At 34.5% G+C, this 16,823-nt stretch overlaps 1 protein-coding gene across 6 annotated transcripts in view; it reads right to left on the reverse strand.

Annotated features, from left to right (window-relative positions):
• Positions 1-6: 6 nt before the first annotated feature.
• Positions 7-16,823, reverse strand: part of LOC117100222 (FTS and Hook-interacting protein-like) — a 51,083-nt gene continuing 34,266 nt past the window's right edge. For all 6 annotated transcript variants that reach the window (XM_033239820.1, XM_033239821.1, XM_033239816.1 and 3 more), the window contains 5 exons: positions 16,083-16,162; positions 13,052-14,856; positions 6,211-6,389; positions 5,255-5,465; positions 7-3,520 (listed from right to left, as the gene is read on the reverse strand). In XM_033239820.1, coding sequence (XP_033095711.1) covers positions 3,252-3,520; positions 5,255-5,465; positions 6,211-6,389; positions 13,052-14,856; positions 16,083-16,162 — 2,544 coding nt within the window. In that variant the 3' untranslated portion in view covers positions 7-3,251. The remainder of the gene's footprint in view (positions 3,521-5,254; positions 5,466-6,210; positions 6,390-13,051; positions 14,857-16,082; positions 16,163-16,823) is intronic.

Genomic DNA, 16,823 nt, shown 5'->3' on the forward strand with positions numbered 1-16,823 from the left:
GATCCTAACATCGGAGTTTCAATTATGATGAGTCCTGTTTTACAACAAGATAATTTAACAGTTTTTATAAATTATTTGAATTATAAGGTATAACCGATGTTAATATCATGGTCATAGATTTACTCAGTGAGGATCTTATCTGGAATATTTCACAATGTCATTTAATGGAACAATCCACATTACTCAAAAACCTACAAACATGAGAAGTGAAGCCGATAAGATAAATATAGTGGTGATGATGATTTAAGACCATTTCACTAAAAAGCAGAACTATAATTAAACCTGACCGATACTAATTAAACTAATGATGACAAGTTATTAACGACAGAATAATGACCATGAGATGGAAATAGAATTCAGGTTTGTTGTGAAGAAAAAGAATTATACCCACTGGAATTATATCACCTTGAATTTCGTTTGAAAGAAAATATACCTAAGAAATTATTCTACAGCATGAATATGGATTTCATTAAGCACATTATACATTAGAAGACCTAGTTCAAGATTAAAGCAGACACCTCTATTATTTGATTACAATTTGATATGCACTTAACATGTCAGTCTAATATTGTGCTTGTATGCACTGCACATTATAATCCAATCGCTGAAATGAAATTAATGCCTACAGTACACATACACAGCTCTCTGGGTGAGCATTCTCTAATGTTACAGTGTAGTTATCAAGTGCATTGGTATTAAAGAACGACAATAGATAAAATGCCTCACCCAGGGGTTGCACGCCTTACGATATACCACCCTGTGTTAAACAGTTGTTGTGCCTGGGTCTGACACCATGTCTAAGGTTGAGATAACAAGATTCATGAGTAAACAACAGTTGCAGTGAGGTGTGTAACAGTTGTACTGAAGTGTGTAAGAGTTGCAATGAGGTGTGTAAGAGTTATAGTAAGATGTTTAACAGTTGTAGTAAGGTGTGTAACAGTTTCAGTGAGGTGATGTGTATCAAGGTGATAGTTTAAGTACAGAAGTGCATAGATGAGATTGAAAGTCTAGTGAGATAAGACAGAAGGCACTATAGTTTTACAATTAACACGATTTGCGACATAAACGGTGGAAAAGCACCGCAAGCCTCTCTCCAAGTGATGAACAGAAGCACTATATAAAGAAATATGACAACTACATAATAAAATGACTTGGCCTGAAACACCATATTATGCTAAGGTCACTTTTTGCTTCACTTTATGACCACCGGTAGTCACTGGATCAAACACATATGGAACACACACTCAACTAACAATCTGGGGGGGGGGGGAGGGTGGTGGTGGTAATCCATAATGATGCAGCTGGAGAAATTTAGATCCCTTGATTTTCTATAACCAATTCACTTTTAGAAGTTCCAGGAGTGGAGATTAGTGGCAATTAAAGTCTCTCCCTAAAGTTTAAGGAGTGGATAGCTGTCTATTAGAATCATCACTGCTCTACAATACCAAGTCCCTTTAAGACGTTTAAAATATACTGTTTACAAAACAGTATTGACATAGCATATGTAACACATAAAACCTAATGTCAAAAAAAAAACAAACTTGCAAGAGTGCCAAAAGACAACAAAACAAATACTTTAGCATATGTTTTTTAAATTGCAAAACCAGAAATAAGCAAGTTCACGATCACTGCAAACATTTTAAGCACTTAATATTCTATAATATATACTGTACTGTAATTTCTTATTCCTACTTATAAGTCAGATGCTGGTAGTTTTTCGAAAAAGAATAAGAAAAAAAAAATCAAGGCATTTGAATGTTATATAGTAGTAATAAGTTGAGACTGATTTATCAGAAGATAAAGTTGTATGTACAATTGATAATACTATAAGAATATGTACAATTCATGTACACTTTTAGAAAGCAAATATAATTGATGCTTTGTCTGAGAGCCAAATGCAGAATGGAAATCATATTTTCAAAGGATTGATTATTTTATTGTAAGCTACCTAAGATAGCAGTCACTTTAAATGAGAAAAGAAGTTGAGTCAAGCTTTCAAAATACAGTATAGTCTTGTTGCCAACCATTGGAAAATATGTGAATGGTCTGATTCTGTTCAAGCAAAGATACTAGAAACACAAGATACAGCTCTCTCGCCTAACAAAACTGAAGTGGATATACGTCATATTTTTCACACAGATCCAGACATACATGGCACCCTTCTGTTTCCAAGTAGATCCAGTTACACACGGCGCCCTTCTCTTTTCGCTAATGAAGGAAACTTTATCACTAATCTGAGACCAGTCATACGATTCTGCGCATTCGTGTCTGTCATTTTATTCTTTTGATCTATTTATGCTACTTGTCTGTATCTTCTGGATAATGGCAACGATTTTTACCTTAGCCAAAGGAGGTTATGTATTCACTGTGACGTAAATATGGCAGAACTTTTTTAGATCCAGCCGTACGCAGCACCCCATTGTTTGCGTTCTCACCATGCATTTCGGTGATACAGTTTTTCTTTTCTGTGGAGAACTCTATATTGTGTTCCTAGTATTTTTGGCTCAAACTAATAATGAGTTCTCAATTAGGGTGTTTTGTGCAAATAAAGTTAATGATAAATATAAGCAACACATAAACCCCTAATAAACTTGTTAAAATGTCTTTTCTGTACTACTCTTAGAGTGTTTTGTACAGATAAAATTTATATCAAAAATACAGTATAAAAAACAAAAAAAAAACCCTTAAAAACTTGATACATTTCTAGCCAAGTCCTTGTTGAACCAACTGGAATGTCAGCCAACATACTTAATTTACAATACAAAAGGGCTTATGAATTTACAAGAATACTTGTACTGGCGCCCTCAACATGTACTTCTCCATCAAAATTTGAATGTGACAAATACTCATTATTTGTACATATATGGGTGTGATATGACATCGTCACGCCCATATATGGGTAAATAACACAAATTTTGTTTCATAAAAATTTGATTATGTTGACATTCTACATGTTAAAGTTAAATGTGTGCTTTGGAATGTGTTAGTACCTGCTTGCTAGACCTGATTCATAATTACAGAAGTATGTCTTTCATGTCAATCACTACATGTTTCAACATGGATATTAGATATAACCAAAAAAAATATTATTCATTACAACATCTAAATACCAACAGGCAAGAGAAAAAAAAATCATAAGTAAAATTAACAATAATTAATTGGGTAAAACAATTTTACAACAGATTGGAGTAACAATATTACAGTTGAGTACACAATGTTATGGTTGAGTGAACAAATTTACCCATCATGCATCACAATGGCAGTTTCAGAGTCATGGCTTCCATGTTGAAAACTGCATGTTCGTGGCAGATAGCGGACAACTCTTTCAGGAATTCTTCAAAGACGACAGCGCAGTAAACGGCGTTCTTTGTCCGGAGCGTCTCGTATTTGGGATCTTTCGTTTCCTGTTTGTTCTTTTCCATGTCTTGGATGGCTTTGAGTTTCTGCTTCTCAGACGCCTTTACGGATTTGTTGCGTTTGCCACGGCGGAAAATATCACCGATGCTTACTTTACGTGGAGCTAAAACAAAATGATTTTGAAATGGTTATGTTATTACTTATGTCTAATTTGAAAATAATCACCTCCTGATAACAAATACAAAACTGAACAATATTAAGCTAATATGAAATAGTTCAGTTTCATAATTTTTTTAAAAAAATATTTTTTTTATTTTACAATAATTAAGTAATATAATGAAATTGATGACATAATATACATATAAATTACATATTAAAGAAACATAACAAAAGATGACTAATAGAATATGTTACCAGAAATTTAAATTCTACAAAAGTTCTAAGGCATTTTATATATATTTTTTTAAAGTATAATGAAATGTTTTAATAGGTAATTTAAATGAGAGAATGAATTAAAAGTTTGAGGTAATTATCAAAACCTATATTTGTGGTCACTGTGTCGTACGACTAATCCTGAACTCTGTTCCCTGTAAGCGCCAGACAATGTGACGCCATCTGCTGATTGCCAATGGCAGTTTTAACGGATCGTCACTGAAAATGGTCTGTTACGCCATAGAATCGCATCGGCCGACGACCATCAGTCGCAGTGCGTGCCCGGCTTAACATTTGTTTCCAAAATACTTCATGTATTAATCAATAGTAATTAAAAGGTTTCAAATTTGTTAGTGTCGCATTCATGCAACAGAGAAATCTATAATTCATTCAATGTGTCCATGATATTTTGAGCAAGACTGCCAACGATCAGATATTTTTTTCCCCATGTTCACATTTTTTTTACTGATGTTCGTTTTTAGAAAATGTACAAGTTCATTTAGCCATAAATTAAAACTAGCAAAGGACTTGGTATTTCTGGAATTTTTTGAACTCCAAATACATACTCACTAAAATCTTTGACATATTTAAGATGTGTATAAGAGACAGATAAAATGACTTGATTTTGGATTCGACTTAGGCAAGTTCAACTGAGGCAATTTCAAATGTATATATATATATATATATATAAAAACTAAGTAATGTCATGACGTGTTTGCATTTTAGGGCCTCTTAGTCTGGAATGCCAATTTATTATCTTGAGTAATGTTATTACTCATTCAGTTAAAGATGCCTACAAACATTAAATATGGCATCATATGATGTCTGGAATTTAACATTTTAACAAACAGTAATTATTTATTTTTAATCTTAATGTTTCATAGAATATTACAATAGAATAAGTTGTTTAATTACATGTTCTTGACTACAGTAATATGTTGTTTGTATTCCATGTACTTTCTTTTTAATATCACAAATTATAAGAAAACTCCTTAAAAAACTAAAATTATATTTGTATTATCTAGCTTTCATCTACGCAATGGAATTTTGTTTTAATGTACAGTAATGCTAATTTAAATATGTACATTTTTAAGTGGTTTTTCAATTCAAAGTTTATTTGGATTTATTTTATTTGCGATGGAAAAATGATGATTTTTTTTGTGTTGTTTTTATCTGAAAAAATTAATAACACATCATATTTTTTGATTCAAAAGGGAATTATTAATTAATATTTCTGTATCATAATTTGATAATGTTTTATCATGTTACACACTAATTAATGACTTTTGTTACTATTTAGCAGCATGGTTATAATACAATTGACAGATTGGATACAATGTCCACAAAAAACATCACCATACAATTATTTTAAATAGCGCCACCAGTTGTTCACTCTCTTGTTAGTAGAGAAAAAAATATTCCACAAACACTGAAATAATAAATATCTAGTAAATAGTATATTTACATTTATTGATGGGTGAATCAAGTGTAGCACTCTTTCTTGTGTGCTCCTCTCGGAAGTGATCTTCTCTCAGTGAGAACTCCCGTCCACGATGTGTGGAGAACGCCTGCTCTTCACGCGCAAACAAGTACCGTTTTGCGCGCAACAACAAGTACTCAAAATTATCAATAGTGCTTGCATAGCTGTCAAGCTTATTCCGAACAGAACTTAAAACCTGGAAAGAAAAAAATTATTTAATGGAAATTAGACCAGTTCTGTACAAAATAATCTAAAAGAATACTTACGGAATTTAAATACAAATGTTTAATAACAAAATGTTTTCTTTTTTTAATTTTGAAACTGAACTTTTTAGTGTTTGCAGGTAATTGTAGAATAACTTGAAGCTACAGTAGCATCTACATGGAGTGGAAATGGTTAAACCTGCATTCACATCAAATAAGAGCAAAATACAGAGTTTGGGGCCCCAGACGCCGAGCAAAATGACTTGCGCGCAGACATAACGACAGCAACTACAAATCGAGCTTAAATAAAAGATATGTCATCCTCTCTAAAACTTCCTGAAAAATCCGAGAAAAATTAATAACCATCTTCTTGCAGTAGTCAACAAAGAAACAAAATCTTGTTTCTAGTGGCTTAACGCTTTAGGCTTATCCTACAGCACAAAAGAGCTCTTTTAACATACAACGTCGAAAAGGGAATGAGGATGTGTGATAGGGAGATGGTTTGTACATGGCACTCTGGGTCGGACTGTTCTATTTTTATCAAAGGGGTGTTCTGATTCAATTTTGGGACAAGCACATATTCCCGGTAGTGTAATTTGGTCAGATACTCCAGTAAGATCTACAGCATATGAATCCAGTGACTCAAAAACATAAAATACATTGAGTCTGCTTGCATTAAGCAATACAGTATATTACAGTTTAAAAAATAAAATCTAATTCTCAAAATCAAATACAAACCTGGATCATTGAGCGTATACTTGGCTGCATAACTATATTGGTGTTGAGCACAAATGATCTGATCAGTGGCTGGGGGTAGTAGGCTAATCTTGTGATAATACCAGTGACTAAGAGATTGACATAGAGGGAGTTTGTCATCATGGTGTCTAGCTTGTTGAATATTGCAGTGATAAATGGACCTGTAAGAAAAAAAAAAAAGATAGATAATATTAACATGTGGTAAAGAAATATATGGAATAAAATGAATTTGAAGTGAAGCATATGAAAAGATGGGCTCATGTTTAACAATTAACATTGAATATATTAATAGTAATACAGCTGTAATCACAAATTACCTCCTACTGAAAAAACAATATACAGTAACTTTTTATATTAATACACCAATCTGTAGTGATCATTTAGAGACACTGTATTCCCAGGTTTTTTGGTACACTTTCATTTGCCAAAAGGCCCCTAGCACGGTACAGTTTGCCTGAAGGCCCTTAGCATGCTTTTGTTTGCCTTCAAGCCACCTACCACACTTCCGTTTGACTGAAAGCCCTAGTACATTTCTGTTTGCCTGAAGGCCTCTAGCACGCTCTAAGTTTGCCTGAAGGCCCCTAGCACGCTTCTATTTGCCTGAAGGCCGCTAGCACGTTTCTGTTTGCCAGAAGACTCTAGCACGTTTCTGTTTGCGTGAAGGCCTCTAGCAGGCTACGGTTTGCCTGAAGACCCCTAGCAGGCTTCTATTTCCCTCAAGGCCTCTATTACACTCTGTTTCCTATTGAATTCTTCCGCGGACGAGTTATTAACCTTCCACATGGCCTAGCTGTTCCAGTTACTCATGCACAACAGTAGGTCAACAACAAGCTGATTGAGTAACATGGCACAGTTAGGGGGGAAATGCATGTATATCACAAGCAGACTGATTGTAACCCCACGGGACGAATATAGACTGGAAATGTATAGTAAAGTCTAGCGCTTATGATCCCCAGGTTGAGTAGCTACAGTAGTGAAAAGCGTTTTTTTTAAGCATACATAATATAATAATAATAATAATTAGAGTTTTATTTATTCACAGAAACTCATTTCAGTCTTTTTACAAAGACTGGTCTTCCAAGAGGCCGTGTCCTTAAACTACTATAGCAAAACAAAAGATTTAAAAGCAAAAAAAAAAAAAAAAGAGAAGTACTGGTAACAGTAATTTAAACTAAAATTATCTATAGTACAACACTGCAAAAATTTGACACAATTTTTTTGGAACTCTTTAGATCTTCAGCATTTTTTGCTTCATCTGCTAAAGAGTTCCAAACTTTTGTTCCTTGATAAGAAAAACTTGGTTTACAGAGATAAAGTTTGTCTTTTGATCAAGTATTATGTATTTTTTCTTTGGTATGAAATCTGTTTATAAGATATTGTGGGCTTAAATTATTCATAATTCTGTATACATTGTCACAGCTTCATTATAGAACAATTTTGTGACAAGTCTGTTCCAGTTTAGTTTACATAGAGCTTCAGTACTAGAGTCATATTTTAAAACCTTAGTAATAATTTTGCTGCAATGCTGTCTACAGGTATGTTGAATAAATATAACTCAGTATATTTTGTTTTGTTGTCTGGCATGATTAAAAAAGTAATAAAAATAATACTGAAAGAAAAGACAAAGTCTAACAATAATTATTTTATGTCAATTTGCTTCTAGCAATGCTGTCTACATTGAATAAACAGACAGTTGTTTACACACAAAAATATCAAAATATACAGACTTAAAGTCTGTATATTTTGATATTTTTGTCTGGCATGGCAATCAAAATGATAGTAAACTCCCAAGTAAGTACTTGATGCCCCTTTGCATTTAACAATGGTTTCTCTGTTAAAATAAAATTCTAAATATGAGTTGCCCAGTTTGTACATTTTAAGTTAAGATTCTAATATTGAAAACTGAAAGACAATATTACCGTAGTTAATTACTAATTAACTGCTGGCCCCAGGAGGATAATAATGCTTTTTGCACTGATCAGGTCACTCAGGGTAAAATAGAAATAAATAAAATAAAATAGCATAAAAAATGTCCCTCCTATACTATATTTTTTATGCTATTAATTGACTATAATATTAAGTAGCATAAAAAAAATGTCATTCCTATTTACATACTTGCATATTGGCTGGTAAATTTTAACATTTCTGTAGTAAATTTATGTAAAATAGTAAAAAATTAATTGTTTTGTTTACTCAAAATACAATGCAATAATATGTTTACAGTGAGCATTTCCACACAGTTGTAACATTGCATTTTAATTAGTTCAGAAATTAATGAAAATTCTAATAATTTTTTTATGAAATTGTGAAAAAGGGAAAAATATTTCAACAATAATATTAAGCACCGCATAATTTTTTTTTTGTGTTTATAATTGTAGGCAAATCCAACAGGAATTGAAAATAATAATGGTAATAAAAACAATGCAACTTATGCATGATGTTATGACATCAAAGTTGGCCATAAAGAAACGATATTACACAGGTCTTGATACTTCCTGTGCACTGGATAGTCTTACCAGGGTGACACAATTTGGATGGCATCATGCCATGTTACTGACTGACTTAAACTACAACTCATTTCTTCAAGCGATCAACTAAGGCTGTGTGATATCCGATATCAGTGTAAATATTAATACTAAAATTACTTTCTATTCACAAGGCGACCTTCAGCATTCAAGTCTTACAGTAGGACTGAACAGGGACAGATTCAGAGGTGTCAAAAAAGGTGTGGGGGGGGGCCCAATCGAGAGACAACCCTAACCTAGGTGAGTCCAGGGAAATTTTTGTTTTCTAGATGCCCTGAAATAACCTCTGAGGCCACTTTTACAACTGGTTGATAACTACTAGTGTAAGGCTTCAAAATCCCATCTCAGTGTGATATATTATATATTATTATTATTATATATATATAAATATTAATACTAAAATTACTTTCTATTTTACAGGGGAGTTCTTTTCTGATTTCCCCATCCAAATAATTACTCATCTAATGCTTAAAAAGCAATTTTTGCATTTATGTCTTAGGAATGATCAGTGAACACTATAAAATAGTGTAGGGACTAGGCACAATTTTATCAACGGTACATTAATTGTTTTCATGTGTACAATACTGGGAATAATAATATTTTGCCCCACCTGATGTGTCATCATACTGAATGCTCACTACATTCCCCAAAACTTGCGGAAAAAAATCTTGCAAGTGATTCGGGTGGGAATTGAACCCAGGACCTCAAGATAATTAGTCTGGTGACTTAATCATCAGACCACCAAACTTGTGCATAGTGGCCGGTGTTGAATCCGATCCCCAAGTATCAGCGGGTACTGCAATATTGTATAATATTTATATATTTTTACAAAATGTAAAGATCATTGCAAACAGTAGCCCTATTAAAATATCACTGTTATCATTGTGAATGTTTAAATGCATAAGTGTATTTTTTAGTGAAGATGGAAAATTTTCCCTTTTCATGGCCCATGATGAATACGCACTGAATTGAATAACCAACATTCGAGTAGAATTTTTTTAAACCAAACAGTGGTTAAATCCATCATCAGATTTAAGAGATTTTAATTTCTCCAAATGCCAAATCCTACTTGTAAACAATATATACTGTAGTAAACATATGAGGGTCATAAAGAGTAGCAAAGAATAAACAACGAAGGCCTCGAATTTTACTGCGGCCACCGCAGCCATTGCCAACAGTGCCCTCCCAGTTGGCCTTGGTGCCCCTGAAAATGAAGCACGACGATGGCCACTACTTGCCTGCCCTTTTGCAGCCTTGGCCTCGGTGCCCTCATGATGCTTAATATAGATTGTTTAAAACGTAAAATAAATCAAAATAAGAACAAATGAAAACATGAAAGCCAAAAATGTAGGTCGCCTAGGCCTAGATAAGGTGGCAGTGACAGAACATGAGAGAATTACCATGTGTGTTGATACGAACGGTTTTTGCGGTTACCGTTGTGTGCGCATGCATCTGACTCGAGTGGTAATTGCAGTAAAAATGTAGTTGTAAACATGTGCTTGCCAATAAAATCCCCAAATATGAGGCCTGACAATAACAATGTTGATAATGACCTTGAAAAGGCTAACCAACTCTGTATAAATAACATGAAAGTATTGTCGAACATATAGATTAATTTGTCAAAGCTCACATGAAAAAAAAAAAAAAAAAAAAAAAAAAAAAAAACATTCTCACTAAAAAAAAAAAAAAAAAACACATTCTCACTACAACCTCCTTGTAATGACATAATGGTAACCAATGAGATACCTACTCAACTGGCGAACATAATAATTAATAGGGACTACAGTAATAATAATATGCACAGTAACATTAAACTGCAGGGATCTAGGAACAATAATCTACCAATTAGAAAACAGGATTAACATATTAAGTTTAATGATGTTTTATTACTGTATATCATGTAAGTGAATGATCAGGAGACTAATCAATTGTTACTGTTTATGACTTGATCATGACAATATCATGTGACCAGACTACACAAAAAAAAAACAAGCATTCTCCAAGCTGGGTCCTTATGAAATTTACCAAAAGTTCAAATGTTAAAGGGGTACAGTAGTTCACAATTGACATGTCGACAAGGACGCAAAGCCCCGCCCACAAAGTCACGAAAACCTTAGACAATGGCGGCTAGACTTATCGAGTTGGCGAACATTTTCTTTGCTATGATCAACCTTCTTTAAGAAAGAGAATTCAGGGTAGGCGGTATGCAAATGTATCATATATTCATAGTGTTAATCTATTTCATGGAACATGGCGAGGAAATTGTTGTAAAAGCCTCTGTATTTCGCTCCCAAAAGAAGAGGGAAAAAGCTACATTCATTCAACCTTGTTGTCGGCAAAGGCCAAGTCACTGATGTGCACTGCTCGTGTAAATATGGGTATCTATAACCAAGCATAGACATCTAGGCCCAGGCTCACGTATGTTTCGCGTTTAAACCAGCTGTCTAAGGAAATTAAAATGTTTGAGAAAAAGTTTTTTATCATGTGACTAAATGACGCTCGCTGATTAGTTGGCTTATCTGTCAATCGAATCTCGTCGAGATATTAAGTACCAACATTTTCGCAAGTGAACAACAGTACTCTTTTTTGGTACCCCTTCCATCCCCTCTGAAAGTGTACATAAAAAATGTTCATTTCACAAAAATCATTGTCCATTTTTGATGTGTTATCTAAAATACTTACTTCGTTTTCATTCTATGTCTATTAAAAATGGTTCCACTATCATGATTGCATTATGATTTGTCATTAAAACCTATTATTCTTGAATACTGCATGATATTTCAAATCAAAATTTTCATGCACATAAGTGTACAAACTTGTCTATCCCTCCCCTCCCTCCCCCTAGCATACTGTTTTTACACTTGTAAAAATGGTGAAAATCGTGAACGACCCCTAAGGAATTTCGTAAAATGCAATTGTTCCCAAATGATTTACTGTAAGGTAGACATTTAAGTTCTAACAAATTTAAGGTCTTATCCCCAATCTGTGGGGGTGTATGCAAATTATCGGTGTCTGTTTTATTTTAAGTTATGCTTTCTTTTAAATCACACTAGTTCATTTCGATGTAAAACGCTTTGTCACTTTATGTTAAAAGTGTTACATATTATTATTATTTTATCATGTCATTTGCCAATATTAAGTGACCATAGAGCATACAACGTCATCAGATGAGTTAATATTATAAAAGACTAGATAAGGTGACAAATAAGTGCCACTGTCATAATGTTCCTTAATCTTTATAGCCAATTTGCTATAATATACTTTCTTTGTGTTTCTGGTGTTTTTTCATGTATTTTAATTATCTAATTGATGTCTTTGGAATGTGTATTTTAATTAATTTTTCAGTACTGTTTACTTGCCCCTTTTTCCAATCATTATACTGTGTTTTAATTGATTGAAATAAAGATGAATTTGGAATGGCTGAGCAGTTAAGGCAGGGGCACCGTGATCATAGCCAACAATATCGGCACAGGTTGGCTGGCTCGCTCCTATAGTTCTGGTGGTGGAACAAGTCTTCTCAGATAAGGACTATAAACCGTAGACCCAGTGTACACAAATGCTCATGTGCACTTTAAAGAACCCAGTACATCTTTCGTGATGAGTAGGGGGTTAAACCGGTTTACTAGTTCACTCGGCCCCTGTTGTGGACAGATGAAAGTGCGCCGGTTTACTGGCTGCGGAGGACATGAAGTGACCCTCAGGGGGAGGTGAAAGTTATTGAAAAGGGCAACATTTACAGTAGTCCCGAGCGCATAAAGACCTTGTTTATTTTGCACTATAAATCCATCTATTATTATTATGACATCATAGGATTTGTCAACATTGTAAACTACAGTATAATAAAATTAAGTGACCGTATAACAATAATGTTGTTTAATGTTACATATAGGTCATCTGACTATATGTGACTACACAACACAACTTTTCACTACACATGAATGGCCAGCCAATCAAGTCTTGCGTACTGAAAAGTTTGAAAATCAAATGTTATCATGTGAGCCTTATATTTGTTATATTTGAAATCTGCGGTTGTGCATGAAATACATCTAATGCAAAAAAGTTTGGATTTTGAAGGTTGAATGTAATGGATTTAGCAGTGCACCTATAGATTTGGATGGACAGTTTATATTAAATTTTTAGAATACAGTAGCCAAGTTAATGAAAATTTTTGAATTAAGAAAAATATTGACTTGAATTTGTAATTACTCAAACTATCATTAATGAATATACAAAAATATTCATATGCAACATCACAACATCAAACAGCAACAATAATAAAACTACAGTATCAAACTCACCTGTCGTTGGGGTCATAGGGTTATTTTTGATTGGGCTAAACATGACTTGTTGAATAAGCGGTGTTGGAAGAAGTGGCCCAGATATGACTGACCCTGGGGCTAGGTGCGGTATTATGGAATCCAGCGTAGATTGCTGCGGTTTCCCGAGTTCATTTTCGAAGTCAAGATCGTCGAGCAAGTTTCCGTTTACGTGCAGCACTTTCTTTGGTTGTGGTGAGCTGTGCATTGGAATGTTAGGAAGTTTACGCCGCTGGCTATGCTGCGGTGAGTTAACACCATTCTGCAACGGACTACTCCTCCCGTCGAATTCCCAATCGGATTCACTAAATGAACTCATGCTACTTAAGGTGCCACGTTTCGTTCGGCCTGTTTTTGGGCTAGTCTCTTGATCTTTCTTAGTATTAAATCCTAAAGCGGTTAAAATTTTCTCAGCCTCATTAGACGTATCTCCTGAAAAAGATCGCTGTCGATAAGTTTTAGAGGTATCAAAATCCGAATCATAATTCCAAAACACTTGAACGTCATCACTTGCATTCATTGATTCATTTCGACTTAACGTTCTTTCAAGCGCATCCTTCTTCTCATCATCTCCAAGATGTAGATGCTCACTACTTCCATCTTCTCCTAATGCGGTCAGCCATTTTGAAAGCGAGGAGCCATCTTGATTTTGATCATACTTGGAACTAAATCCTTCAAATGTATTTGAGCGTTTTACTTGGCTTCTCGGAGACGATATCGGACTCCCTGAAGCTTTCCTACTCGTAGAATTAATAACAGAATCTGCATGGCTCGTTCCATTACTCTGAGAATATTTATTTTCTTTGGACAACCGGCTTCCTTTCTTTTTATCTGTTGCCAGATTTTTCGAGCGATTAACTTTTAAATGCGAGCTATCACTGTAAAAACTACCAAAGGAATTTCTTTCATCGGAGATTCCCCGCTCGTAATTCAAAACTTCCTCGATACTTGAATTCAAATCTGCTAACTCAATGACCTGATTCTCACCAGAGCTTCCTGAACCAGTTTCAAATTGTAAAATTTCTTGTATAGTATCCTGGACAATTGGGTCTGAGCCACGTGGCAACCGAGGGCTCGCATTCCCTTCAAATCCCGACCCAAAAGGAACTGATCTATTTAAACTCTCAGAAAAACTGGAGCTTAGACTCGATAACGAGCCTTTACGGTTGGATTCCGGTGTACGCACAAAACTGCTTGACCGCTCCATGGGACTGTTCGAGCGAGATGTATGAAACGGTCGTCCTTCTGATGAAGACACACTGTCTGTATCGTGACTGTGGGTAAACGGACGTGGGTTCTCCCCATCGTAGGGGGCGCTCCAGCTTGAACAACCGAGCACGCAATTGTAAATACCGTCACTCGCATCCTGCAAGTATTCGTTATGACTCGTGACAAAATCGGACAATGTTTCATCCAGAATATCATCCAATCCATTAATAGATTGATTCAATGACGATGAACCACCGGATGACCGCGAATCACTGTGCCTTCTTTGGCCGAACAGACGTTTAGAAAACTGCGGAGAACCACCAAGTACAACTTCACTTTTCTTTGTTAGTAACACTGAGTTGTTAGTAAGATCAGGGTCATTGACGGGTTCATCACAAGTTTCTTTCGTGACTGGCTTACTCTGTAATTTTTTGTCAATACCGTTTAGAGGCTTGACCTTTGACTGGCAGCAGTCAGGTGACAATGACAGGAACTTACTGGCACAACGGCCATCAAGATCAACATCTTTTACAGACTTTCTTTGGCTCACCATAAGGTGCGTGCAGGGAACAAGGTATCTATAAAACAAAAGAAACATATAAATCACCTATCATGCTCGAAGACCTATTCGTTCATGAACTATACATACAGAAAATAAAAAAATAAATTGAAACATGATTGAAATATACTCGAATGTTAAAAGGTTGGTACAGAAAGGAAGTGGATCCTAACAGCTCATTCCCTATGTTCAATAATGAATACAGAACAACCTTTCATTATAATTTTTCTTGATTTTATTCGCTATCAAATGTAAACACATGGATAAAGGCAGAGGCGTAGGCTGGCACACCCCCATGGCAGCAAATTAACTCCATGAATGTCCCGGTGGCATTTTTAGGGGGAAAATAAAAAAAAAAACTGTTGTGCTATATATGGTATATATAGTGTACAGATAAAATTTGATGCTGGGGGAAATTTATCGATACAATTTTCATGGTCAGAGACTGTATAATGTATTTTTCCAGGCCTGCCTACAAGGATTGCAAATAACAAACTGTCCATAGGTGAAAATCCCTTTCACATGGGAAACATACAGACAAGACTTAGTCTGAGGCTTAGAAAGTGGAGTTGTGATCGTGAGAAAAAAATTCTTTTTAACAGTGACAGGGATTTTAAGCCTGGACCCTTGGATTGGAAGGCAAGCAAGCATCCTAACCACAAAGATAGGTATTCAACTCCACTCCTTTACCTTTACCAGGAGGTATTTCTAAACTCAACTTGAAAGAAATATTATTAACAGCTATTTCTCATCGCTTTAAGTCATCAATATGTAAAAGTAATTAACACTATTCTAAATACAAATCTTCCTCAAATTAAAGACCAATCTGGGGACCACTCTTTCGATGGTCCTTAGCAGCTTTGGTCAATTATGAATAATAAAGATAAAAACATTTGTTAATTTGGGACCACAGAAAAGTGGTTTTTAATTGGAGGTTGTTTGATTGGAAGGCCCTTAATTAGAGGGAGAACTATGGTGCAAAAAAATAAGACTAAAAGAAATTCTGAATAAAACATTAATGAAATGGTTTGAAAAGAGGAAGTAAAGTCTAACTTGCAATACTATATGAGCTTTCTAGGAAATTATCAAAAAAAAAAAAAAAACAACCAGAGAATCTAAATTTTTCAAGTAGAATTTCTAGTATCAATCATGTCATAATATTAAAGGTTGCATCAAATCCAATTTCTGGAAAGTACTTTCATTTAATCTGTTCAATATCATTTAATGGCGTTGGATATACAATACCTTAGAATTAATTGCAGCATTACGTCTTCGCAGTTGATATCCAGCAGTGTGTAGAATAACGACAACGTAACAAGACATAGCTGTAAGACAATGACAAAAATCGCAAAAGAACTGTTAATCTCAATGCCATGAAATTATTATATTATTTTATATTATTAAAATCAACCAGTGGTTTTACCTCAAAAACCATATTCTTAAACATGGTGTACCAAAATATTATTATTATTATTAATATTTTATTTCTTTTTTGGGAAAACACTGAAAGTTTTACAATTGTGTATTAAGAAATTATAGTTCAATTCAGCTTTAATGAAACGTAAGGATATCTTCTCGTACTTTCTGAGTAAACAAATAGGCAAGCCTTTCAAACTAAGTCCTTGACAATGGAACCAAACAGACGTAATACTTTAGGCTACATTGTTGTTGTTGTTGTTATAATGTGGACTAAGAATCCCCCTTTAATAGCTAAAATGAACAAAGACTAAATGATGACTAAGATACTATGAAGGGTGTGGTAGTGATCAGTCTGTTTATAGTCTCTGATGAATACCCCATATTCCATTCCCTTCTTAATTCATAATCTTAAAGGGAAAGCGCCACCATTCAATTAGTAACATATACAGTATATCAATCCAAAGAAAACCAAGGTTAAGATACAACTGATACTGTAACAAGGCAGATCTCTGGCTATAATTTGGCACAATTACATACAGTAAGGCCAAATGAAAAAATACACTCTTG

This window comes from Anneissia japonica, unplaced genomic scaffold, assembly GCF_011630105.1.
Source record: "Anneissia japonica isolate Jap-2015-1 unplaced genomic scaffold, ASM1163010v1 scaffold6788_len1366326_cov149, whole genome shotgun sequence".
Lineage (NCBI taxonomy): Eukaryota > Metazoa > Echinodermata > Crinoidea > Comatulida > Comatulidae > Anneissia > Anneissia japonica.